Source organism: Lactuca saligna, chromosome 7 (genome assembly GCF_052625555.1).
Source record: "Lactuca saligna cultivar CGN05327 chromosome 7, ASM5262555v1, whole genome shotgun sequence".
Lineage (NCBI taxonomy): Eukaryota > Viridiplantae > Streptophyta > Magnoliopsida > Asterales > Asteraceae > Lactuca > Lactuca saligna.
In genome coordinates this window covers 16,586,306-16,614,036 of record NC_136423.1, presented here as the reverse complement: position 1 = coordinate 16,614,036, position 27,731 = coordinate 16,586,306, and the positions used below count along the sequence as shown (strand labels likewise).

At 37.2% G+C, this 27,731-nt stretch overlaps 2 protein-coding genes across 2 annotated transcripts; both read right to left on the bottom strand.

Annotated features, from left to right (window-relative positions):
- Window positions 1–23,722: 23,722 nt before the first annotated feature.
- Window positions 23,723–24,866, bottom strand: LOC145006081 (NDR1/HIN1-like protein 12). The gene has a single exon (XM_078965177.1). It carries the CDS (start codon window positions 24,788–24,790, stop codon window positions 23,972–23,974), a length of 819 nt encoding a protein of 272 aa, XP_078821303.1. The 5' UTR covers window positions 24,791–24,866; the 3' UTR covers window positions 23,723–23,971.
- A 682-nt stretch (window positions 24,867–25,548) lies between these two features.
- On the bottom strand, window positions 25,549–27,245 carry LOC145006148 (putative pyruvate, phosphate dikinase regulatory protein, chloroplastic). The gene is made up of 3 exons (XM_078965245.1): window positions 26,733–27,245; window positions 25,955–26,594; window positions 25,549–25,854 (listed from the first exon to the last, which is right to left on the bottom strand). Exons 1-3 carry the CDS (start codon window positions 27,207–27,209, stop codon window positions 25,751–25,753), a joined length of 1,221 nt encoding a protein of 406 aa, XP_078821371.1. The 5' UTR covers window positions 27,210–27,245; the 3' UTR covers window positions 25,549–25,750.
- Between the last annotated feature and the right edge of the window lie 486 nt (window positions 27,246–27,731).

Below are 27,731 nucleotides of genomic sequence, written 5' to 3'. Positions count from 1 at the left end.
GTACAACACATCACGTACATATAGCATACAAATACTCTGATCACATAACTCTGGTTACCTACTCAAGGTAAAGTATAGTGAGAAGACTCACCTGGCAAGTAGAAAGCAGATATCCCCACACTTGAATCTCGAACTCGCCACCGCCTAACACGTAAGGCAAATACTCTCATGAATATAACTCTCGAGACTAGAATAAATCCTCTCATAACACCCTCTTATGGGTAAAAGACTATTTTACCTTTCTCTTGGCCCAAAGGCCACATCGCTGACCAAACCCTAAAAGTCAACGGCCAACCCTTGGTCGAAATCAAAGTCCTCAGTCTAAGTCAACCCCTGACTGACCCTACTCGCCGAGTCAACCCTATGACTCATCGAGTTCCCATAATTAGAACTTCACTCAATCTGCGACCTAACTCGCCGAGTCACCCCGAGACTCGCCGAGTCCAACAACTCTGAGTCCACTCGCACACGACTCACCGAGTCATCCCTCGACTCACCGATTCTCGACTCAACCAGAGAATATTTGGGACTCTTCGACAAGACTCACCGAGTCCAAATGGACTCGTCGAGTCCAAGGCTATCTTCAACCTACTCGCCGAGTTGTTCTTCCAACTCGTCGAGTTCCAGGCCATCTTCAAGCAACTCGTCGAGTCGCCCCATGTGACTCGTCGAGTACCACCGGTCTGAATCCATACAGAAGCGTCTCAGGCCATGCAATTGATCCAAAACATAGATCTAGTCTCCTACCACTCATCCATCACGTAAAGTGGCAAACTTTACGTGAATCCAAAGAGATCTAAGCCGTTTGCACATTGGGGCTAGGGTTTGGGACATGTAAGCTTCACTAAACACTCCAACACAGGGACTTTCATGCTCTCTGATTCTTCTCCCTTCCAGATCTGAGGTAGCAACCTCAGATCTAACCTCTAGACTTCCCATTTCATCCATAGACAATTTCTCACAAACCCCAAAATGAAGAAACAACATAACAACAGGTCAATAACGAGACATTACCTCTAAGTGATGCCCCAACTGCAATGAAATTCGAATCCAAGCAAAGCCCCTTGCTCCAAGCCTTCAATCTTCCCAAAATTTCTTCAACCATTACTTCTCCAAGCTCCAATCCACTCAACAATGGTGCTTCTCCGTGATTTAGGGTTTTCTGGGGCTCAAGGGGTGATAAAGAGGCTGGGAGGAAAACATAGTGATCTTTATATAAGGCTCAACCCCGAGAATTAGGGTTTTCTCCACTCAGTGCCTACTCGCCGAGTCCATTACACTGACTCGCCGAGTCAGCCACTTAACACGCAACCAAGTCGCGACTCTACTCGCCGAGTCCGCACATGGACTCGCCGAGTCACTCTTTCCCAATTTACTCTTTTAGCCCTTCAACTCTACTCTTGATATTTCGGGATGTTACACTAAATGAAAGTTATAGAGCATAATCTCACCTGCGCGTGGATATAAAGAACGCGAAAAACGGAGCCCGTATGCGAAAGTTACGGAATTTAGAAGATGGAAGACCGGATTACGCCCCGCGTAATCCCAGAGTACGCCCCGCGTACTAGACCCAGTGTCAAGTCTCATCGGCTCGAGTGCTCTACGCTAGCTAGACCTGAGTCGTAATTCGTGACGCATTTTTACGCCCAGCGTACTCCGGTAGTACGCCCCGCGTACGAGGATCCTCCAACCTATAAATAGAGAGGTTGAGCTTCGGGTTTTTGCACACAATTCTCAGATCCTCTCTCACTTTTACACACCCTAGAGCTCCAAAGACCATCCTGACACCTCGGTTTCCGTACCCGAGCCCCCGACGAAAGATCTACGCTACCGACATCCCCGAAGATGCAGCTTTCCGCGATCAAAGTTCTGCTCAACTTTAGCCTCTCTCTCTCTTCGAACCAAACGAGTGAGTTCATACCCCTACCTTTCAATTCTTTTCATGTTTTAGGGGGGAATACAAGTACATTACACGTTAAAGTATCATTTTATAAACATAAAGGAAATGTCTATCTTCGAATATCGATACAAACATCTTTAGGTATAAAGGGCTATTATATTACCAAGTTATTTTCACCAAATGGAACATACTTTCTGAAAAACTATAATGGGTATAGTTAATGAGTCAATCGTACATTTTACATATACATCTTGAAAAACGAAACACTTTCAAAAGAAGTAAAGTCATTCTTATTGTAAATCTATATATACTAAGCAATGTGAGGTATTCAAACTTCAACGTACACTTATGTATGCATTTCAAGTCCTATATTATAAACCATAACCTCTTGGAGGGAGAGCGTGATACTTGTGTATAGATCTATACGGGATTGACAATCCCGCACCTAAACTATTAGCTGTAGTTAGACCGGCAGGTCTGGGGTGACAAATGTCATAACACTACAACACCTGAAGAATGTTGTTACAGGTATTCAGGGTCAATAGTATGGTTATAAAACTCACATAAAAAGTATAAAAACAAGTTTGATTTACGAGATTCATATATGCATTACAGTTTTCTACATTATTTTTCATACAAAGTGATCTTTATCATTCAAGTACGAAAAATACTAACGCATTCCAACTCTGGAAACTTTTCGAATCATTTATAGAAAATATTGGATTTTCTGAAAAACCTCATTTACCGATTTGCATCCAAAAAGGATATACTTTTCAACTCAAAACACTCATGAACTCACCAACTTAATTGTTGACATTTTTTTAAAACCACTTGTATTTCTCAGGGAACTAGTAATACAGGTAACCATCAACTTTTGGAAGAAGGAACGCTAAGAACGTTTATCGTTAAACATTTATATCATCATATTGTAATATTCTTTTGGAAATATGTATAACGCAACAATGTACGTTTTTATTATATATATGATGGTTGTGTACTTGCTTTACGATATTCAATTGTTATGGTACTACGTGAAGTCATCCACCCCCGAATGTTTCCGCCATTCTGGTTTGGGGGTGTGACAGATTGGTATCAGAGCATTGTTTATAGCGAATTAAGTATATCGAACCACATAAGATATACAAACTATAAGTACAACGGGAACCAAAAACCCTCTGACAAAACATTTTCATAAAAATATATTTTCTTTTAAATATATACATTTTTACCCGCATGTGTCAGTCTCGTATCATGACAAGTTTTCTAAAAAGTATTAAGGCAAGTTGCGATACCACGATTGGGCCTTGGGGTATGTAATCAAATCAAGAATAAATATAGCCTGATCAACTATATTTATCCTGGATTTGACCAATGTACGTCGAGGAATGGTCGTAGTAGGCAACAAACCAAAAAATTATAAAAATTATTTTAGATTCGTTAATTTGAAATACTAAAGAATTATTGTTATAAATGATAGTACAATGAAAAACTTGCACTCCGTAAGATATAGTTAAACGTAGGATGTCGTTAAATAGAAATTTCTTTTCTTATACAAATCTCATACCTCTATCCCAGTACAGACAAATGGTCGGATTTCCTTCACCGGGAGACCCCTACTACCTAAACCAAGGTAACGGCGGCTGGATAGAAGAAGACCCAGAGGAAGACCCAGAAGAAGAGTTCGAAGAAGAGTTCGAGGAGGAAGTCGAAGAAGAATTCGAAGTCGAAGTCGGAGAAGAATTCGAAGTCGACAAGGAGATCGTGGAAATTTCTAGTGGGACAGACTCCAAACCGGAAGTGATCGAACCTCCTGCTCCTTATCCTCCCGAAGTCAGACCATATCACCCAAGACCCATCCCCATCTGGGGAAGCCATCTCTACAACTGGAGCCGCCAACTAGGTGTACGCCCTCCTTTCGGCATGTGTCGAGACTTTTACAATGTCTGTGGGGGAGGCTCAGCTGATCGAGCACTTCCTGTTATTGTGGGCACTATCGCTACCCAGAACTACCATGCGGACCACCAAGCAGCCAGAGTTCGCGAGATCAATGCTGCTACTTAGGGTAACGCCGCAGACATCCGTCGACTGGAAGGACTACACGAAAATACCCAAATCTACATGGGGACGCTTCAAAATCAAATGGTGAACGCACTAGCATAAATAAGAGAAATGAAGGAACAACAAGCAGATCTTGAAAGGCACCTGATGGGAGTCAAGCGGTCAGATGCTGAATCTAACTCCAAACGTACAACACCTCGCAAGAAGAACTTGCTCAGCTCCAACAATTTTGATATAGACTAGGACCTCGGATAAAGTTTTTCCCTTATTTTCTTTTGTATCTGTAAACGGAGACCTCTAGATAGGTCAAATGTTCCTAAAACTAGAAGCATAATGTAACACACCTTAGGTGTGACATATATATAAATATGAAGTACTTCTTTATATACCTCTCGAAACTTATGGAATTAACTAAATTGTTGTACCTATTTTGAGACCAAAAACTAGTCAAAACAAATTACAAGATACAACTAACCCTCTAGTACACGATTGTCAAAACGTTAGAAACTTATAGTATTCGTTCTTATTTTCTTTACCAGAACATGCCTCCTCATAGATCAACACGCAGAAACTCAACTCCAGCACCACCTCCACCACCCCCTCCAACTATGGATGCAGCTATGTTCCAAACTGCTGTAACAGCCGCTGTAACCGCGGCGATGGCTCAAATGAGCAACAATGGGTCAGGAGGAGGAATAAACAGCTTTACAAGTGGCCCAAGCCAAGGCCGTTCCGGAGTATGCACTTACAAAGACTTCACCAATGGAAAACCTATTCCCTTTTATGGGACTGGGGGAGTATTGGCTCTGTCCCAATGGATAGAGAAAACGGAAGCCGTATTCGAAATTTGCGCATGCCCTGAAGAAAGCAAAGTAAAATTTGTTGCTTTTACTTTCGCTGAACGCGCACTGACGTGGTGGAACGGCCACGTCAAGACACTAACCCTAGTGTTGGCGAAATCCATGGGTTGGGAAAACCTGAAACGAATGCTTCTACGAGAATACTGCCCAAGAGGCGAGATTCAGAAGCTTGAACAGGAACTGTGGGGCCTTTCGATGGTAGGCTCGGACATCGCAGGCTACACCAACAGGTTCAGTGATTTGATAACACTTTGTCTAGGGATGTTGATTCTGGAAAGCCAAAAAGTGGAGAGGTACATCTGGGGACTATCACCCCAACTTCGAGGAAGTGTGTTAGCTTCCAAGCCCATGACCTTCGACAGCGCCAAGGAACTGGTGCAATCTCTCGTTGATCATGGCGTCTGCCAAGGAGTCACGACTATCGTAGCTGAACCAACCAAAGGGAACAACAACAACGATAACAATGCCAACAACAACAGCAAGAAGAAATTCTGGAACAAGAGAAAGGGGCAAACCTCGCAAAAACCTTCAAAGAAACAAATGGTAGCGGTTCATGTTGCTACTGCTCCCGCCACAACTCCTACTACCCCAGCGCCAACAAAACAATATGCAGGGAACCTGACCAAGTGCAGCAAATGCAACTACCATCACCACAGTAATTGCCGCGAGATGCACTGTAAGAACTGCGACAGGAAAGGGCACACTGCCCGTTTCTGTAAAGCGCCAGCGCGACCAGTCACTCAAGTTCCTGGTACTGGGATAAGCCAAGCATGTTATGGGTGTGGAGAAACTGGGCATTTTAAGAGGGACTGCCCCAAGACAAGGAATGTTGGCGGTATTGGGAGAGTGTTGGCGATAGGTCAAAATGAAGCAATAACTGATCCAACAGTGGTTACGGGTACGTTTCTCCTCGACAACATTTATGCATGCATACTCTTTGACTGCGGTGCGGAGAGAAGTTTTGTGAGTCATAAATTCAAACACCTACTTAACCAAAGACCCCAACCACTCAATAAAATATTCACTGTAGAAATGGCTAATGGAAAAACAGAAAGCACAAGTGATATGTACGTAGGGTGCACATTAAATTTAAACGAACACTTATTTCAAATCAACCTTATGCCCATTTCGATAAGAAGTTTTGATGTAATCATCGGTATGGACTGGTTGAGTCTTCACCATGCCGACATTCTTTGCCATGAAAAGGTCGTTTGTCTCAATCTGCCCAACGGTGAAACTCTTATCATATATGGAGACAAACCTAGTTCAAATTTGCAAATCATCTCCTGTGTTAAAGCACGAAAATATCTTCGCAAGGAATACCATGCCTTTCTAGCCCACGTAGTAGACCAGAAACAAGAACCAAAGAACATTAAAGACATTCCGGAAGTCTGCAACTTCCCAGACATTTTCCCAGAAGATCTTCCAAGAATTCCACCAAAACGCCAAGTCGAGTTTAGAATCGACTTAATCCCCGGAGCTACTCCAGTAGCAAAGTCGTCTTACCGTTTAGCCCCAGCCGAGATGCAGGAACTGTCCAGTCAATTAAACGAGCTGCTAAGCAAGGGCTTCATCAGACCGAGTTTCACACCATGGGGAGCACCAGTCCTATTCGTGAAAAAAGAAGGACGGATCTTTTCGCATGTGCATCGATTACCAGGAGCTGAACAAACTCACAATCAAGAACCGATATCCCCTTCTACACATAGACGATCTGTTCGACCAACTACAAGGAGCGAGCTACTTCTCAAAGATCGACCTAAGATCTGGTTATCACCAACTACGAGTACTGGAAGGAGACATCCCTAAAACGGCTTTCCGAACACGCTATGGTCACTACGAGTTTGTAGTAATGCCCTTCGGATTGACAAACGCTCCAGCGGTGTTCATGGACTTGATGAACCGAGTATGTCGTCCCTTCCTGGACAAATTCATGATCATGTTCATAGATGATATACTCATTTATTCTAGAAGCCAGGAAGAACACAGCCAACATCTCCGCCAGGTTTTGGAAACACTGAGGTCAGAAAAGTTGTACGCAAAATTTTCAAAGTGCGAATTTTGGATTCGGGAGGTGGATTTCCTAGGACACGTAGTAAGCAAGCAGGGAATACATGTGGATCCCTCGAAGATCAAGGCAATAGAGAGTTGGACGATTCCAAGAACCCCTACAGAGATCCGGCATTTTTGGGACTCGCCGGGTATTACCGAAGGTTCATACAAAATTTCTCCAAGATTGCCAAGCCACTCACCACACTAACTCAGAAGAATGTGACCTTCGACTAGGGAGAAAAACAAGATGTCGCGTTTTAAACGCTAAAACAAGCATTATGTAGTGCGCCCATCCTAACCTTGCCAGAAGGAACGGAGGACTTCGTGGTCTATTGCGATGCATCAAACCAAGGACTCGGGTGTGTCCTAATGCAATGAGGGAAGGTCATCGCCTATGCCTCAAGGCAACTAAAGACGCACGAAGTGAACTACACAACGCACGATCTTGAGCTAGGAGCAGTCGTCTTCGCTCTAAAGATATGGAGGCACTACCTCTACGGCACGAAATGTACGATCTTCACTGACCATAAAAGCCTCCAACATATCCTCAACCAGAAAGAACTCAACATGAGACAAAGACGGTGGGTAGAACTGCTAGATGATTATGAATGCGAGATTCGATATCATCCCAAAAAGGCTAACGTGGTGGCCGATGCACTCAGCCGGAAGGAATACTCGGGCCGCAGAGTGAAGTCGTTAACCATGACAATCCATTCACACCTGTCCACACAAATCAAAGAAGCTCAAATAGAAGCCTTAACATCTAAGAATGTGGCAGGGGAAGCCTTAAGAGGAATGGATAAGAAGCTTGAAGTCAAGAATGATGGAGTTCATTACTTCATGGATAGGATTTGGACACCGAAGTTTGGAGGATTTAGAGAAGTCATCATGAACGAAGCCCATAAGACACGATACTCCATACATCCCGGCTCCGATAAAATGTATCTCGACCTCAAAAAGTTGTACTGGTGGCCGAACATAAAAGCCAAAATTGCTACCTACGTAAGTAAATGTCTGACGTGCGCTAAGGACAAGGTAGAATACCAAAAGCCCTCAGGATTATTGCAATAATCGGAAATATCCGAATGGAAGTGGGATTGTATAACCATGGATTTCGTAACCAAACTACCCAGGACGACAAGCGGACTCGACACCATCTGGGTGATCATCGACAGGTTAACTAAATCAGCGCACTTCCTACCGATCAAGGAGACGGATAAATTGGAGAAGCTAACTAGGACGTACCTCAGAGAAATTGTACGACTACATGGTGTGCCCATATCCATGCAGATCACCTGTGTGCTGGGCCGAAGTGGGGGACACACAACTAGCAAGAGGACAAGCAACAAACCACACGCTCACTGGACCAGAAATCATAAGGGAAACTACGGAGAAGATTGTTCAGATCCGGGAACGCCTGAAGGCGTCAAGGGACAGACAAAAGAGTTACACGGATAAAAGACGAAAACCCTTGGAATTCCAAGTTGGAGATCGAGTCCTACTAAAAGTCTCGCCCTGGAAGGGGTTAATACGCTTCGGAAAGCGTGGGAAACTAAACCCAAGATACATCCGAACATTCGAGATCCTTGTCAGGATCGGTCCAGTGGCGTACAAACTTCGATTACCTCAGGAGCTCAACAATGTACACCCTACCTTTCACGTATCAAACCTAAAGAAGTGCTTGTCCGATGAGACCCTTGTCATCCCGCTAAACGAAATTGAAATAAATGATAATCTCCAATTCGTGGAAGAACCAGTAGAGATCATGGACCGGGAAATAAAAAGGACTAAACAAAGTCGCATACCTATTGTAAAGGTCCGTTGGAACACCAAGCGAGGACCTGAATACACCTGGGAACGCGTGGATCAGATAAAACAAAAGTATCCGCACCTTTTCCTAAACCTGTAAACTCTATCTTAGATTAAATTTCAGGACGAAATTTCCCTAACGGGGGGATGATGTGACAACCCGATATTTTCCAAAAGCAGTGTAACGCTCAAAAGTCAAATACAACAAAAATTATTTGGAGTCAATTAAATTAACCTCAAAAATAAAGTGTTCAAATATCTGAGTTGGGATACATCAAATGTTAGATATCATGCCAAGGTTTCCAAAAACATAAAGAGCATTCAAAACCGGGTTATATCAAAGAAATTATAACCACTCGTATATTTACGACACACCGTTAAAACGCTATTTAACGTAAAAAAGTGAAATTTCAATAAAATGCATTTTAGCCATAAGTATCTAAACAAAAGATGTAGAGTTCGTTAGATTGTAAACATACATAAAAAGATCGCCCAAATTGGACCTCGTATGAAGAAGTTACGAATTTCCTAAGTTTTGTAACAGTAGTAGAGGGCTAAAAACTCGAATTGAAGATTGAGTGTTATTTAGCTATCGCCACCTAAACAGAAGTTGAAGATCTCCACAATAGTAATAAAATGATAAAAAGACAAACAAAAACCGACGTCGAATAAAGAAACTATGAATTTTTAATGGACTTTAGTAGTCCCGGCCTATTAACAATATATCATTAAAAATAAAGTCAAAACTAGCCGACGGAGTATAAATGAAAGTTGTAGAGCATAATCTCACCTACGCGTGGATATAAAGAATGCGAAAAAAGAAGCCCGTGTGCGAAAGTTACAGAATTTAGAAGATGGAAGACTGGATTACGCCATGTGTAATCCCAGAGTACGCCCCGCGAACTAGACCCAGTGTCAAGTCCCATAGGCTCGAGTGATCTACGCTAGCTAGACCTGAGTCGTAAGCCGTGACACATTTTTACGCCCCGCGTAACCGAAGTACGCCCCGCGTACTGGGTACGCCCAGCGTATGCCGGTAGTACGCCCCGCGTACGAGGATCCTCCAGCCTATAAATAGAGAGGTTGAGCTTCGGGTTTTTGCACACAATTCTCAGATCCTCTCTCACTTTTACACACCCTAGAGCTCCAAAGACCATCTCGACACCTCGGTTTCCGTACCCGAGCCCCCGACGAAGGATCTACGCTATCGAGATCCCCGAAGACGCATCTTTCCGCGATCAAAGTTCTACTCAACTTTAGCCTCTCTCTCTTCGAACCAAACGAGTGAGTTCATACCCCTACCTTTCAATTCTTTTCATGTTTTAGGGGGGGAATACAAGTACATTACATGTTAAAGTATCATTTTATAAACATAAAGGAAATGTCTATCTTCGAATATCGATACAAACATCTTTAGGTATAAAGGGCTATTATATCACCAAGTTATTTTCACCAAATGGAACATACTTTCTGAAAAACTATAATGGGTATAGTTAATGAGTCAATCGTACATTTCACATATACATCTTGAAAAATGAAACACTTTCAAAAGAAGTAAAGTCATTCTTATTGTAAATCTATTTATACTAAGCAATGTGAGGTATTCAAACTTCAATGTACACTTATGTATGCATTTCAAGTCCTGTATTATATATCATAATCTCTTGGAGGGAGAGCGTGATACTTGTGTATAGATCTATACGGGATTGGCAATCCCGCACCTAAACTATTAGCTGTAGTTAGACCGGCAGGTCTGGGGTGACAAATGTCATAACACTACAGCACCTGAAGAATGTTGTTACAGGCATTCAGTGTCAATAGTATGGTTATAAAACTCACATAAAAAGTATAAAAACAAGTTTGATTTACGAGATTCGTATATGCATTACAGTTTTTTACATTATTTTTCATACAAAGTGATCTTTATCATTCAAGTACGAAAAATACTAACGCATTCCAACTCTGGAAACTTTTCGAATCATTTATAGAAAATATTGGATTTTCTAAAAAACCTCATTTACCGATTTGCTACCAAAAAGGATATACTTTTCAACTCAAAACACTCATGAACTCACCAACTTAATTGTTGACATTTTTTTTTAAAACCACTTGTATTTCTCAGGGAACCAGTAATACAGGTAACCATCAACTTTTGGAAGAAGGAACACTAAGAACGTTTATCGTTAAACATTTATATCATCATATTGTAATATTCTTTTGGAAATATGTATAACGCAACAATGTACATTTTTATTATATATATGATGGTTGTGTACTTGCTTTACGATATTCAATTGTTATGGTACTACGTGAAGTCATCCACCCCCGAATGTTTCCACCATTCTGGTTTGGGGGTGTGACATAATCACGCATTAAAGAAAATGACTAGTTTATAACTACAAATTACGAACGATCCTTAGAGGCATCAGCCGTTACTACTCACTTAATCCACCCACCCTGATTACTCTTGTTTATCGTCCTGAATCTATTTACTTTGATTTCTCATAAGCCCAACAACCGAGGAGATAGGAGAGTACGAAGTCCCTTTATTTCCATAAGTTATTCAAGGCTATCGGGAATGCAAAAGGCACTTGGCCCAATTCGCATTTGACTTCTCGACCTCACTAGCAGTACTAATGGGCTACTAGGGCCCAATAGCACATTAGAGCTATTGAAAGTCCTTTTACATGGAATTAGGTCATAGGAGGCCTAATAACACATAAGCATATTCCCTTCGGGCCCAAAGATCATGTTAATGGGCTAGCAAGGCCCAACAAGCATGATTTGAAACTTCCAAGCCCAAAGTTTGTAAGTTAGCTGATCATAATTATCGCGTGTTTATTGAAATGCTTTGGTTCTACGATTTTGTTTTGTTATAGATTCGAGACCGAATCAATTCATTTTGTAACGATATTTGTTGTTGAGAGCGTATTTGTTTTCCGTTTCGTCGGTAGTAGTGGATCTTGTATTTATTAATGAATCAATTTGTTTGAAAGTGGAATTTGACCCTTTTCACTACCCTTCTTTTATAAAAATAACACTTTTAGTCCTTTTTATATAAAAGAATTTCATTTTAGGTCCTTAAAACCCTTTTCTTGACACTTTTGTATTATTTATTTGATGAAAACACAATTTTAACCCAAAATTTACTTTATTGATAGCTTCAGCCCCTCCAGAAGAGTGTTTCTCGGTTAAGGACCCATTTTTCATAAATTTTATAGTTTTGGCCCAAAATCTAAAAAGTTTACATTTTTCATCCTTTTTGTTAGTGAAAAGAATTTTTGACCCTTATAAACATTTTTTTTATGGTAATTACCCCCTGTTTTACAGTAAATTACATTTCCAACCCCTCAACTTATCATTTTCGCAATTTTGAGGCTTATTGGGCTGAAAAGCCCATAAATAGCCCATTAGGCCGAACATTTACACTTTAAGTCCCTTGAAATTCCTAAAGTTCAGAAAAATAATTGTAGGAACTGTTTTGACCCTTTTAACCTTCAAGAGACCGTGACTTGTTGATTTGTACCCCTAGTTTTGTATTTTTGACAATTTAACCCCAAAAATGGGTTTTATGTTAGAACATGTTCATCATGACCTTATAAACCATTTTTCTTGACTTTTTTAGTGTAAGTTAGCCTAGATTATGCTTGCTTCTTTTCTTATGTCATAGATCTCGGGTTTACACCCCTTTTTGGTATCATATTCATCACAAAACACATGATAACACACACATACATGCATCAAATCACACATAGCATACATATACACATAGATCTACACATTTTCTTGTATTCTCCCCCATAAAACTCATAAAAACTGTAAAGAAAGGGGTATGAAACTCACCTTTGCTTGTTGTTTTCGATTTGAAGAAGAAAAGAGAAAAGTTTGTTGTTATTTTCGGCTTTAGCAACCTTTCTTGGAAGATCTCGAACTTAAAGAGCTTCTAAGGTGCAACATCACAAGATTGAATGGATTTAGAAAAGATTTTTGATGAAATGAAGTAGCTAGATCATGGATTAGTCATCAACTTACCTTAGATGATGAATTACTTGGTGAAAACCTCTTGAAACACAAGAAATTTTGAGATTTTTGGATGAAGGAGAGTGGATGATTCTTGAGTGGTTTAGAGAGAATTTTGTTGTGAAGTGTGTATGTTTCTCTTGCTCTCGGCTGAAGGAAAGAGAGAGAGAGGAAGAGAGAAGATTGGTGATATGTTTACTTGGGTGTATGGGAATTGCATGGAAAACCATTAAGTAAAAATGAGGTGGCAATGAGAAAGTCGACTCCTCTTTCTCTTGTGGTTTTGGGCTAAAAATGGAGAGGGAAAAAGAAAAAAAAATTGGGCTTTGAATGATTAAGCCCGTTTTATGGTTAAGTTAGGTGATTTTTGGCCCAAATAAACATAAATATGATTTTTATGACCTATTAGGGCTAAATTAGGTTAGTTATGGCCCAATAAGGTTCATTTAGGTATTTTATTTCATCCTAGGCCCAATATGGCCCAAAATATTTGAAATATATGGAAGTGGGTCCAATTAGAGCCCATTTAAGAGTTCTAAGCCCAAGATAGTCAAATTGGAAGCTTATTGGCCCATTAGGCCCAATAAGGAAATCCTAATCCAAAATGGACTTAAACAAGGACTTCTAGGGTTTCCAATTATTTGTTGACTATTTGTAGTGCTTGTATGAAGTGTTTGATTGAAATTCCGTTGTTATTGAATAAGCGTCATACATGCTTTCACATTGTTGGTTCATATTTGTTATCATTGTTCAATGTTACAAGGCATCAAAATTCCTAGTTGTGACAGTAAGGTACTATTAAAAGTGTTGATAATTACAAGTATGTCATATTTGATCTAAGCCATTAAAAACTTTGATCTAACGTCCCATCTTTAGTTCTCGGATTCTTAGGAAACTATAGGTTCTCTAGTGATTATTCCTATATATATATATATATATATATATATATATATATATATATATATATATATATATATATATGTGTGTGTGTGTGTGTGTGTGTGTGTGTGTGTGAGTGTGTGTATGAAATCGCTATGCACCTCAAAATGAGGTCCAACAGGAGATGCTCTAAGGTTAATCTGCATGGTCAATGATAATGCTAACTATTAAAACTAATATTGTCAGGGTTAATGTAAAAAAGTAACATCTTTTAATAATTAATTTGATTAATTTGGTTGTTGAAGTCACTTATGTTCTAACTGTATTCAATAAATTGTTTGGTTTCCCATTATGCCAATGAAGATAACTTCAATTAGGTAAATGGTTTTCCATAATAAGTGTCATCCTTGTCAATGCGGTTGGCATGAAATCACATTAAAAAGGTAAGTACGAAACGAGTCAAAAATAGATATGTAGTTGGCATGAAATCACGATAAGCTTAAATAAAAAGTCATGTAGACGTCATAACAACACCACGTGGACATAAGGATGCCACCTGTTATGGAAAATCGTTTACGTAATTGAAGTTATCTTCACCGACATAATGGAAAACCAAACAATTTATTGAATACAGATAAAACATAAGTGACTTCAACAACCAAATTAATCAAATTAATTATTATAAGATGTTACTTTCTGACATTAACCCTGAAAAATAATAGTTTTAGAAGGACTTAGTGCTATCATTGATCATGAAGATTAACTTTAGTGCATCTCTTGTTGGAGATGAAGGACTAATTCCTGTAGCTCTCCCTCAGACATCACTTCCCTCCCGAATCACCTTAATATTCGTCTTTATTTCCTTCCTAGTTCGTGAAGACCATTACCTTCTTTTCCTCCCTTTCTTCCTTGCTTACTTTGAGTAGATCATAAACTTCTTTCGGTCAATCACGAATTCACGATTTCCTCTTCCCTGAAGGCGTACCATCCACCCTTGGCAACATATAAACTCTTACAAATCATTAATCTCTTTTTACCATTCATAAACATTTTCCAGATTTATAAACGGGTCTCATAATTTGTATTATTTATTCAACTTTTATTTCTCTATTTTAAATCATATAACAAAAACAAATAGTTATATTTTATTTGTAAAACATATTATCCATCTTAATAAAAAGAAATCAATATAGATTTTATATATATATATATATATATATATATATATATATATATATATATATATATATATATAATATGACATTAAAACTTGTTAAAATATATTTGGTATTTGTTTTATTTTTAAGTGTATGGACAAAATCCATTTAATGTTGTCATTTATATTATCTTTTCCTATATAATTTTTTTTGTTAGCGGTATCATTGGTGAAAGGTATCCTTCAGTCTCAAGTTGTGGGTTCACGTCTTGTTGTAGACGAAATATGTAGTTTAGACAAGATGTGTAGTTTATCATATGATAGAATGTGTATATGTTGGTGGTTCTAAATAAATAAATAAAAATAAACTAAGTTAATACATATTAATATAGTTAGGGTAGATAATAAAAATATGAAAGAGAGGTTTAAAATGAAAGTTTAGATTGAATTTGTATCTTTACCCCTTGATTTGTTATGGATTCCACTAACATATTGATGTGGTGTTTACGCTATGAAGAAAAAGAGACAAAAAGAGATGAGACGAAGGAGGGAAGAGAGAGTCTTCTTTCCTCTCCCTTGTAGCCGGTCGTAAACCAACTCACACCACACCAAGATCAGTCTTTTATTCGTTATAAAGATAAAGAACACTCCATTCTTAAACAACTTTAATATTTATATTTGCAGTTTAAATTTTATTTTAAAAAAAGTACAAACAAAATATAGAACATCTCACACAAACCCTTTGAATTTGCTTACTCAATGCGTCAAAGGTATCTTGTGTAGATATACATTCTCAGTAAGATTCCCTTCGTTACCAATTCTCACAAATCCCTCAAAACCCAAATGATGAATCTTCATTTTCCAGCTTAAAATACTATGATATTTAAGCATAGTCTCCACCCTCACCCTCAACCGTGCACCACCGCCGGCGTTTCCTGCCCGGAATTCTCGGTCAGCATCAATCAAAACCTCCTGCGTCACAGTCTTCCTTTGCCTTTGACAAAAAGAACCCAGCGACTTACTCCCACAAAGAACACCATCATTGTATAACTTCACATCAATCAAAATATAACAAACTGTAATGCCACTGTTGGGATTCGTGATCTCGAGGTCTAGATTGACTGAATTGTTTCGAAGGGTTTCGTTTGTGAGGCTCCGGTTGCCGGATTTTGGAATTTGGATGGCGGTGATGGTAAATATAGGGTTTCGTGGTTTTGTGATTAGCCAAATCACGACTGCCACCATGCTTAAAACTATCAGAACTTGAACGAACCAACAGTAGATAGCTAAAGGGGATTCTGATGCTTTTCGCCTGACCATGGTTTCAAGGTTATTGAACTGAGTTTAAAGATGTTATAGGATTCGAAGAGGCTATACTTTATAGAAACATGAATGCTTTGTGGCTTTTCGTGTGCTTATGAAACTGCGTTGTTATGCTTTATATAAGATACTATGTGCATTAAATATGGGATTTCCATTTATTTGTTTATTGACGAAAATTACATAAATGCATGGTTCTTACGGTTGAGAAAACTTATCATGGTTATGAGAATTTTTTAACACGTGTAGCTTACGTGGTTTTGAAAAGTTATATTTGTTTTGCTTACAGCTAAGGGATTATAGGGTGTAGCCTCCATATTTTTCTATGTTCAAACATGATTGGGTGCTGCTAATAAGATACCTCTTAGACATCCTATTATCATTTTTATAAAAAATCAACTTATAATCAACTACTTGTAATCAATTTTTTCGGAAAACAATGCAATTTCAACCAATAAAAGCATTTCAAAAATTAATTAGGGTTGTCTAAATGGTCAAATAGGATGTCTTTTTAGCCAACTCCATTTTGATTATAGGGTGTAGCCATATAAGGTTTCATATTTTTCTATTTTCAAACCTATATTTTTAACTGAATGAATTTGAAAGACTGTTTGATTTCCATAAAAAAAATGAGTATTTCTTCGTAAGATATATTTTTCCATAAAATCCAAAAATCATATATTTATGGCTGAATGGGTCGGAAATAACAATGTTAGAATTTCAGGGTAACAAAGGCACTTGGAGGGTGCTTGGAATTACTTTTTAAATGACTTCTGTCTTTTAATTTTTCTAAAAAGTTAAAAAAATGTTTCAGAGATACAAAAGTTCTTTACAAAACAACTTTTGTAAAAAATAAAAGATGAGTTTTCAAAAGTCGGAAAAGTGTGACTTTTGTGACTTTTAAACTTTTAAAGTTAAATTATATTCAAAAGTCGAGAAATGTAACCCAAACACTTTTTAAAAACAACTTTTGGTTTTTGCATCCTTAAAAGCTAAAATCAAAAAGAACTTTTACAAAAAGAACTTTTAAGTTCAAAAAGTAATCCCAAACACCCCCTTGGATATTCTGAGAATTGTGATTTCACTATCAAATTAAAGTATTGGGTGGTACTCCCTAATCTTTGATTGGATAAGACTCAAAAGAGAAAAAAACAGAAAAAACTGATCAAAATTGGTTAAATACCTCCTTTGTCTAAAAACTATCAAAACTGTCATAAAACAGTTTAGCAACAGTCAAAAAGTTGTCATAAATCTGGATTTCCTATAAGGATTAATACCAAGCAAAAAAAAAAAAAAACGGGTCAAATACTCTAAATTTGGATTTCTGATGCATTTTCAAATATTTTAAATTTTCTAAATTCGGTCCCAGCCAGGGGCTCTACCCCTTGGACCCCGCCAGGGGCTGCCACCCCTTGGACCCCGCTCCCAGGGGTGTTGCCCCCGGACCTCCATTCGTTTAGGGGGCTTCGTCTCTAAATGACAGTATACTTTTAATATTGAATAAACCTAAACAAGTATGCACTCCACACTTTCCTTGTTTAATATTTATGAAGATCACTTTTGGTCAACAAAGTAATCTCATTAAACTTAAATCACATTAGTGAAACAAATCACCAACAAACCTCCCCATTTAAGTGTAATCTTGATTAATTTAAAACAAAAAACATAACAACAAACTGATGCATAAATGAAATATCATGACGATTGAATTTCACATTAGTATATTACTCATTCCAAATATTCGAAAATCTGGGTGTCACTAAGGATTGAATACTTTCTATTCTAAGTGAATACATGAATATAATATAAACAACATTTTACATTCTTAAAGTTCTAACATGACACTATGTTTTACTAGCTTGTGTCCCATCCTTCAATAAGCATATCAAAGTCAAGTCCCAACTTCTTGAAGCAACTAAAATTCATGCTTATATAGGTAGTTCTTTTGTTCTTGCACCTGCAAATGTAATTTTTCAAAGAACTATTAAGAAATAAAATTTCAACCTCCTTAACTTGCAGTACTGAACACATACCTTGGGATGATGATAAAATGTGTTCCAATCTTCAAATATCAAGATTTCCACATTAAATTCAACATCTAATATTACATTAGATGAGAATTGTCTATCTCAATATAAAAGATTTTAAGTGGACTTTAAACCTATCCCTACAACCGCCTTGTACACAAGATTTCTTGCTAACCCTTTGGTTAGATGATCGCCCAAATTCAACTGAGTTCTTACAAACTCCACAAATATCACACCAGTCATGATGAGCTCACGAATCATGCTATGTCTAACACCTAAATGTCTAGACTTCCCATTGTACACTTGACTATAAGCCTTAGCCAAGGCTGCAACACTATCACACTTGATAGAAATGGTAGATATCGGTTTTGGCCAGAGTGGAATTTCATAAATCAAATTCCCTAGCCACTCAGCTTCTTTACCAGCAGCAGACAATACAACAAACTCAGATTCCATGGTTGAGTTAGTAATACAAGTATGTTTCTTGGATGCCCAAGAAATGGCACCTCCTCCAAGAAGAAACACCCAACCACTAGTAGATGAGTGATCCTCTAAGTTGTTAATCCAGCTGGCATCTGAATAACCTTCCAAAACCGAAGGATATCCACTATAAGTTAAACCATAATTTATGGTCCTTTTCAAGTACTTGAATACTCTACTCACTGCTTGCCAATGATGTGAACTAGGATTACCAATATATCTAATAAGCCTTTCTACAACATATGTTATATCTGGCCTGGTACTAATCATGACATACATTAGACAACCAATAACCCTTGAGTATTCAAGTTGAGACACTAGAGATCCTTTATTAGGTAGAAGCTTAAGACTAGGATCTATAAGAGTGCTAAAAGGAGAACAATTCTCAAAGTTAAACTTTTTCAATATCTTCTCAATACAATGAGATTGAGAAATTGAAATCACATTGTTTCCTTTTCTAATTCTTATACCAATAATTACCTGAGCCTCCCCATGTCTTTCATATCAAAACTGGATGATAAGAATTTCTTGGTTTTATCAACTTCTTCTAAATCAGTACCAAAAATTAACATATCATCTACATATAAACAAATAATGACTCCTTTATCAGAAGTATCAAATTTGCTGTATACACACTTGTCAGCTTGTTTTAATGCAAAACCATTAGACAAGACAACATCATCAAACTTTTAATGCCATTGTTTTGGTGCTTGTTTCGAACCATATAATGATTTCTTCAACTTGCACACTTCGTGTTCATTTCCAGGCATAACAAACCCTTCAGGTTGTTTCATGTAAATTTCCTCATCTAAGTCACCATTCAAGAAGGCATTTTTCACATCCATTTGGTAAATCATAAGATTTTGTATAGCTGCAAGAGCTAACAATAATCGAATAGTGGAAATTCTAGCAACAGGAGCATAAGTATCAAAGAAGTCAATGCCTTCTTCTTTTTTCCTAAAGCCTTGAATAACCAATCTAGCTTTATACTTATCAGTTGTGCCATCCACATTCATATTTCTTTTAAGGATCCACTTACTTCCCAATGCCTTGCAACCAGGAGGTAAATCTGATAATACCCAAGTATTGTTATGCATGATAGAATCAATCTCACCCTGAATTGCTTCTTTCTAGAAATGAACATCCCAAGATGTCATAGCTTCACTAAAAGTCTTTGGATCCTCCTCAATATTAAAACAATACTAATGTTGAGATATAGTCTCATTCCTTGTTCCTTTAACTAGATAAAGTTGAAAATCAGATCCAAAAGACTTAGCTTTTCTAACTCTTTTGCTTTTCCTAGGTTCAGGTACAAAACTTACACCACCATAAACATCTTCAGCTTAATTAGTACTCTTGCTATAAGATTGATGAATCATGTCCCTTGGTCTAGGTATAGATATAAATCTTTCTTCATCAAAAATAGCATCTCTTGACTCTATCACAGTGTTTACAGATACATAGTCATTAGATTCTATAACATAGAATCTATATGATTTGGAATACTCAACATATCCAATAAAGATACAATCTACACCTCCTCACCCACTATTTTCCTTTTAGGTTCAGTGAGCCTTATAACTGCTTTATAGCCCCAAACTTTGAGATAACTCAAATTTGGTACCTTTTTACACCAAAGTTCATAAGGAGTATTCTTACTCCTTTTATTTGGAGTTCTATTCAAATTATAACATCTAGTTAACATTGACTCGCCCCAAAACCCTTCACTTAATCCAGAATAGGACAACATGGAATTAACCATTTCTTTCAAAGTCCTATTCTTCCTTTCAGATACACCATTTTGTTGTGGTGTATAAGGAGCTATGGTTTGATGTATTACTCCAATTGATTCAAAATAAACTGGATCATAATACTCACCACCTCTATCAGTATGCAAGACTTTTATTAATTCATTTTTATGAAGCTCAACTTATTGTTTATATATTTTAAATTTATCAAGTGTTTCATCCTTAGAATATAGCAAATAGACATAACAATATCTAGATGCATCATCAATAAAAGTAACAACATACATTTTGTTTCCAAGAGAAGGTGTTGCATGGAAATCACATAAATCGCTATGTATAAGATCCAACACCTTGCTTTCCCTAAGAACATCTTTGAAAGGTTGTCTAGTGATTTTAGTTAGCATGCATGTTTTACATTTTTCATTATTTTGCATATCAAAAGCAGGAATTAAACTCATTTTAGATATGTCTTTTAATCTCTTGTAATGAATGTGTCCTAGTCTAGCATGCCATAATTCAGATTTATTAAAATTATTGCTAGTACTAGTAGAAGCCATGCAAAAAAATTATCAATAAAAGGATAATTAATATTAAGTCTAATCATTCCATTGCATACATATCCAAATCCCATAAAAGAACCATGTCTTGACAATATATACTTGTCACTTTCTAACACTTGTTTATAACCACAGTTAGTTAAAACAATTTCAGACACAAGATTCTTTTGAATCCCCGGTACATATAAAACATTGTTTAGACATAAAAACTTTCTAGAAGTAAAGTAAATTGAAACAGATCCTAAACCCTTGATTGGTTCGGTTGCAACATTTCCCATTTTCACCACAGATCCATCTTCATTTGGTTGACATTCCTTGAACCAACGAAGATCCTTACATATATGGCTTGTTGCTCCCGAATCAACCCACCATGCAACATCATCATCCTGCACATAAAATGCTTTAGAAATCACAAAAATATAATTCTTAACATATTTAGAATTTTGCATGGAAACAAAAATCTGACCTTGTTGCTTTTATGGATCCTTGGATCCACTTGGTCCAGCACCATATTTGTTCACTTGGCGAAGACAACAATCTTTCTTGAAGTGACCCGGTTTGTTACAATTCCAATAAACCAACTTAGCGTTCTTTTTTGAAGATTTTTCATCCTTTCCTTTAAACTTCCTTTTTCCATTAGACTTATTGGGATTCTTTGAACTCTCTCCTTCCACCATATTCACAGAAGAGGAACTAACTTGGTTCTTGCCTTTAAGATTGTTATCAAGTTCTTGAGTCCTTATGGACTCTTCAATCCTTAAATTGCTTCCAAGTTGAGTGAAAGTCAATTCCTCTTTGTTATGTTTCAGATTGTGTTTAAAATCCTTCCAGGAAGGGGGTAGTTTGCCAATGATCACAGCCACAAAAATGGCTTCATCCATTTTCAGATTGTGTTGAGAAAATTGTCCCAAAATCCTTAACATTTCATGGAATTGTTCCATAAAAGGCCTGGAGTCAACCATCTTGTAACCCATAAAGTTATTGATAATAAACTTCTTGCTAGAAGCATCTTCAACCATGTACTTGGATTCAAGAGAATCCCACAGTTCTTTTGTAGATTCGAAATTTTGATAGATATCAAAAAGAGAGTCATACATACCATTGAGAATATGACCACGACATATCTAATCATCATTTTCCCACTTTGATCTCCTTCTTGTTGCCTCCAAAGGTTCATCTTCAATAGATTCTGGTAAAAGTGGTATGGGTGTACCCAGAACATACACCATTTTCAGAGTGGTAAAGAGAAAGTGCATCTTCTTCTACCATCTACAAAAATCTTGCCCTTCAAACTTGTTCAATTTGTCAAACTTGCTTCTCATATCCTTCACAGAATCGCCACTTGCCATGATCACAGAATAATTTGATTTTTGTTAGTAATTTCAAGGTAATAAAGGCACTTGGATATTCTGAGAATTATGATTTCACTATCAAATCAAAGTATTGGGTGGTACTCCCTAATGTTTGATTGGATAAGACTCAGAAGAGAAAAGAACAGAGAATGAGATATATGAATTTCGTAAGTACCAGAAAAAACTGACCAAAATTGGTTAAATACCTCATTTGTTTGAAAACTATCAAAACTATCATAAAACAGTTTAGCAACAATAAAAAACTGTAATAAATCCGGATTTTCTATAAAGATTAATACCAAGCCAAAAAAACGGGTCAAATATTCTAAATTTGGATTTCTGATGCATTTTCAAAGATTCTAAATATTCTAAATTCGATCCCAGCCAGGGGCTCTGCCCCTTGGACCTGCTCCTAGGGGCATTGCCCCCGAACCCCCGTTCGTTCAGGGGCTTCGCCCGTAAATGACAGTCTATTTTTAATCTTGAATAAACTTAAACAAGTGTGCACTCAATACCTTCATTACTTGTTTAATAATTATCAAGATCACTTTTGGTCAACAAAGTAATCCCATTACACTTAAATTACATTAACGAAACATATCACCAACAAACAATCATGCCCCAAACTCTACATCTTTCTTTTCTCTTCGGCGCTCTTCATCAAACATTATCGCCTCCACACCAAGCTCCCTACTTCGTTGTTGACCAGCCTCCCCTGCCGGAGCGTCGTTGCAACCAATAGCTCTGCCCCATAGGTAACAATCTCATCTCTTTTTTTTTTTTTTCTGGTTTATTTCTTCTAATTGGAGAGTACCGAACGTTAACCTATCTGTTTCATCTTATTTTATTTCTTTTGATTTTCGAGCATATGATTTTGGAGGATCATTTTGTATATAAAGTTTCAATAAGAAATTTTTATTTTAACATACATTTTGTGTAATTTTGATTTTGAAAGACAATTTGTATTTAGATTTTTTAAATAACTATTGTGTAATTTTGATTTTGTATAATAATTTGTATGTTTTTATAATTATTCAATAACTCCATCAATCACAATATAAAACATGGTAATATGATTATTTTTTATCATTTAACACAGTAAATTAGATGTACAACTAAACAAAATTATTTTTTTCCCAATCAGTGAACTTTCCTATAAAACAATTATTAAATGGACCCTGAGTTGACTCATCCAAATTTAGATTACATATTGAGTTTGATTCAATCAGATCTACATCAATCTACTACTGTCAAACAACTTAATAATGTTAGAAAACGGTGGTTAAACTTTCTAAAATGAGAAATCTACCTTTTTATCTTTTTCTTTTTTCTTATTTTGTCTTTTTGTCTCATTCATTTTTTTTATGATTTTTTTATGTTAACTAAAGAAAGTAAAAGTAAAACTAATATCTATTAACAGTTAAAAATGACATACAATGTATAATAGAGAAAAAAACGAAAGCGAGATGATATAATAAATAAAAAATTTACTTTGATTCGTGATTTCAAATTTATGTTCTTTAAGAAATAATCTTTTTGTGGAAATGAATCTTCTTTTTAGCTTTATGGGGCACTTTCTTGTTGTCTCTTTGATGGAAAGTTAACCTTTGGACATTGGAAGCCTCTTCTCTGTATTTTCTTAGTTGTAAACTTGTCTTTTTGACATCTTGCTTCGTTTAGAAGTTGCAAATCCATCACATAAAGTACAATCATTCATGCACAAAGTACATACACACGGAGAAAACTAACATCATTAAGTAAAATAAACAGGACATTTCTTTTTCTCATCGCTTCGTAATATCACCCCATTTGACCCAACCCCAATTTCACAATTGGCATGCATCTTATGATGCCTGCTGTCCCACGTGGACACCTTAAACCGAATCGATGATGCCACGTCAACCCTAAACGGAACTACCCCGCGTTTTCGGGCATCAAAAAGTTGCCCCCAACGGACCCGGTCAATCCTCAATGTGGGTCCCGACAATGTGCCATAGATTAAGTGTGCGTTCCTGGGTGATTGATAAAATGGAAACAGTATTGGCGATTCCGCGATTGTTTGATCTTGATGATAGATTGTTAGATTCATTGTGTCGTAGTAGATGCCTATATCAAGATTCGGGTTTCGGGCACTCACGTTGAATGTTATCCTGGCAGTTGAAAATCCGTTTGGGTCAGCTAAATTAGAGATGGAGAATTCTTGTATATAGAACCGGGGACGATGTGGACGCAAACTTAGCCATAAAATGAACGTTGCTAGGCCAACCGTGAACAAAATACCAAGAAAAATCCCGCATATTAGTTTTGTTATGCGAGTGGTTAGACTTTCTTTCACATGGTGTTTGTTGTAAAGGGCATTATGATTCCCTGTTGCTTGATGGTTGTCGTCTGTATGACCATCAGGATTATGGCGGACATTCGCTAGATGTCCGTCAGGATTATGTCGGCCATCTACGCAGCTGTCAGGATTATGGCTGCCATCTCGTAGATGGTCATCCGGTAGACGACCAATGGGATTGTGGCGGGCATCTGGGGTGTTATGGATATTGATTTGGTGGTGTGGGGTGTTCATGGTGGTGGTGGGAAGTGGGAAGAGATTGGGGGTTAGTTTTAAAAATTGGTGAAAAGAGGGTAATGTGGTGGTGGAGTTTTTATTTTGAGGGTAGCCGAAGATGAAAGGGATGGTTAGTGGAGGTGTTGTGGTGGTAGAAAGTAAAGAATATTGAAGGTGTTGTTACTTGTTATCTTTTGGTGACCTTTTAGGTTGCTTTTGAAGGAAGTACATCATGCTAGTCTAGTTGTACATTAGAAGGTATAGGTATTTCTTGTGGTACATGACAAGTATTGTATAAGGTAATGTGTACCTATTAGCTAGTTGAATGTAACAATTACAAGGTGTCTTGATTTTTGTTTTCTGAGTTAATATTATATGATTGCTCTCATTTGAAGAAACAAATGATTAGTTTTTAGTGTTTTAATTAAGTGATTTTGATTTTACTTGTGTGGTTATTTTGAGGCCAAATAATCAATTTGGACCATCTATAACAAAATTAATTATTTTGATTAACAATAATTACTATATTATTTTTGTTTAATCCTAAATGAAAGATATCTTTTGTCTCTAGCAAAATAAACATCGTTAAATTTCCTGCCATTTCGCCTTTTAGATATGGTGTCTTCTTGGATTTGTGAAAAATTCATATCATAATAATATGCACAAGAATTGTTTATATAGAACAATAATAATAAAACTATTCATTAATATAGTTGATTACACAATACAAATTGTTAGTAATAGACTAATAGTAATGTGTATTATTTTGATGTATGTTTGCTTAAACAAATCTTTAATAATCAACCATGTTTGCTATTTCAGCAGTTTTTACATAAATATAATGTGCAAATAGTAAATGACTTTTATCACTATTATATACATATATACGTATACTCTAGTTCTCTATATTTGTGTAAATGATGCCAACTCTCACAATACCATACGAAAAAGGAAAACATCATCTTTACCTTTACACTTCTAGTAACGTTTAGAGATCCGTGGCATCGAGCACCTGTTTTTTCGATCTTGGTAAAGTCTCAATACAGTAACTGCAGTTTCTTCAATGGCTTTCCCTGTCACTTCTGTAATCACCATTAACAAAATTCTTTTAAAGCTTTGAACTTTCTCCCAATTAAAAAAAAAAAAAAAAAAGATTATATATATTGTAATATTATTACTCACCAATTACTGGCCAAGTGGGATTCTGTGCAAAAATCTTGCATGCAAAATCAAGCTCCTGCCTCACATGATCCATCTCTGAATAATTTGTTCTCATTTCTTCGGCGAACCCTAAAGTCTTCGATCTTGCTCTTCTTATAGTTTGCAAAACAACAGGATTTATAGTCAACGCAAACACTTTCTCCTGGTCAACCTCAAACAATGCTTTTGGCAACGAAACTCCCATCACGATAGGCACATTCGCCACTTTGAATCCTTTCTGTGCTAAATAGATCGACAATGGAGTCTTCCCTGTTCGTGAAACACCAGCAAGAACAATGTCTGATTTGTGTAAGTTCTGGGGTAAAGCTCCGTCATCTTGTTTGATAGTGAATTCAATTGCGTCGATTCTCTTGAAGTAATCTTCGGTCAGGGGGAATTTCCTGCCCGGAGCACCACGGGGCAGCCCGGAAGGGGAGACGCCTAAATGCAATGCGATTGCTTCTGTGATTGGGCTGAGGATGTCGGTGGATGGAACGCCCCATCTTTTGCAGGCGTGTCGAGCTGAAGCAGCCATGTTTTCATCGGCGAGGGTGTAAATCAGCATTGCTCCTTCTCTTGCTGCTTGCTTTATTATTTCCATTAGCTGTTCTACGTCTTCAATCTGATTCGAATGTGAAACATCAAATCTGAATTAGTGATAAGACATTTTAGGTTTTTTTCTCTGAAAAACGAAATGTGATTACGAATGAATGAAGTATGAACTAGAATCAATGGAAATGGAGATATTCAATGAAATTACCCCGGAGAACAAGTGAGTGAGGACTGGACAACCACGATCCACTAAGCAATGTTCGAACTGACCTAACGCCGCGTTAACAGAATGCTCTGCTGTCCATCCGGTGCCATCTGAAACCATGTATATATGTTTCGCACCGGCCGCCGCTTCCTCCATCTCTGCAACACAGCCGTCTTCCTCGTCTGACGAATAACTCGGACTAGTAGATGATTCGCCGTCACCAGAACGCCGCACCGGTGGATCAATAACCTCTGAGTTTTGCAGTAGTGGTCGTTGAACTGGTCGATCTAGTTTCAATCCAGATCTGATTGCGCGAGCTCTAGACCACCGGATTAACTGAGAGCTACCTTTATTGAGCTTACGATGATCAAGTTCCGGTGGACGGTGGCTCGTCTGCTTAGGTTCAGGTGTGGGTCCAGCAATCAGCGGTGAGGATTGTGGGGGGAGACCAGATAAACTCAAGGTTGAGGAAGATATCATTTTGCTTTTCTTATTTACAATTTCTTTTTGTTGTTTTATTCAAATTATAGATCTTAGTAGTCGGTTATAATGAAAATCTTGATATAAATGGTCCCTATGGTTTTCATGTTTACGTTTTTCTCTAAACTTTTTTTTTCTTCTTTTGTATAAATGGTTTTTATAGTTTCAAAATTTTGTATAATGATCTATATTAAATAACTTTTATATTTTATATTTTATACTAACTAATTTTAGTATAAAAATAAAAAAACATCATAAAAGTACCCTGCACCCATCTATATTAAATGATTTTTATACCTTTTATTTTCTTTTAATTGTTTTTAATATCAAAAAGATAAATAAATAAAAACACCCCACACCCACCCCGCAATAAAACTCTAATCGATTACCCATTCACCATTCAAATGTATTCATGTTCGTCGTCATACACATTCTTTGAAAAAAAAACCATTTCACTGGAAAAACTTTTTGGAATTTCGTTGGATATATATATATATATATATATATATATATATATATATA

Bases quoted from the DNA above. Each gene is read 5' to 3' on its own strand.
- LOC145006081 (XM_078965177.1), bottom strand. From the start codon at position 24,790: ATGAACACCCCACACCACCAAATCAATATCCATAACACCCCAGATGCC.
- LOC145006148 (XM_078965245.1), bottom strand. From the start codon at position 27,209: ATGATATCTTCCTCAACCTTGAGTTTATCTGGTCTCCCCCCACAATCC. The intron at 26,595-26,732 runs GTAATTTCATTG...CATTCGAATCAG, and splicing joins TCACTCACTTGTTCTCCGGG to ATTGAAGACGTAGAACAGCT. The intron at 25,855-25,954 runs GTGAGTAATAAT...TGGTGATTACAG, and splicing joins TCCCACTTGGCCAGTAATTG to AAGTGACAGGGAAAGCCATT.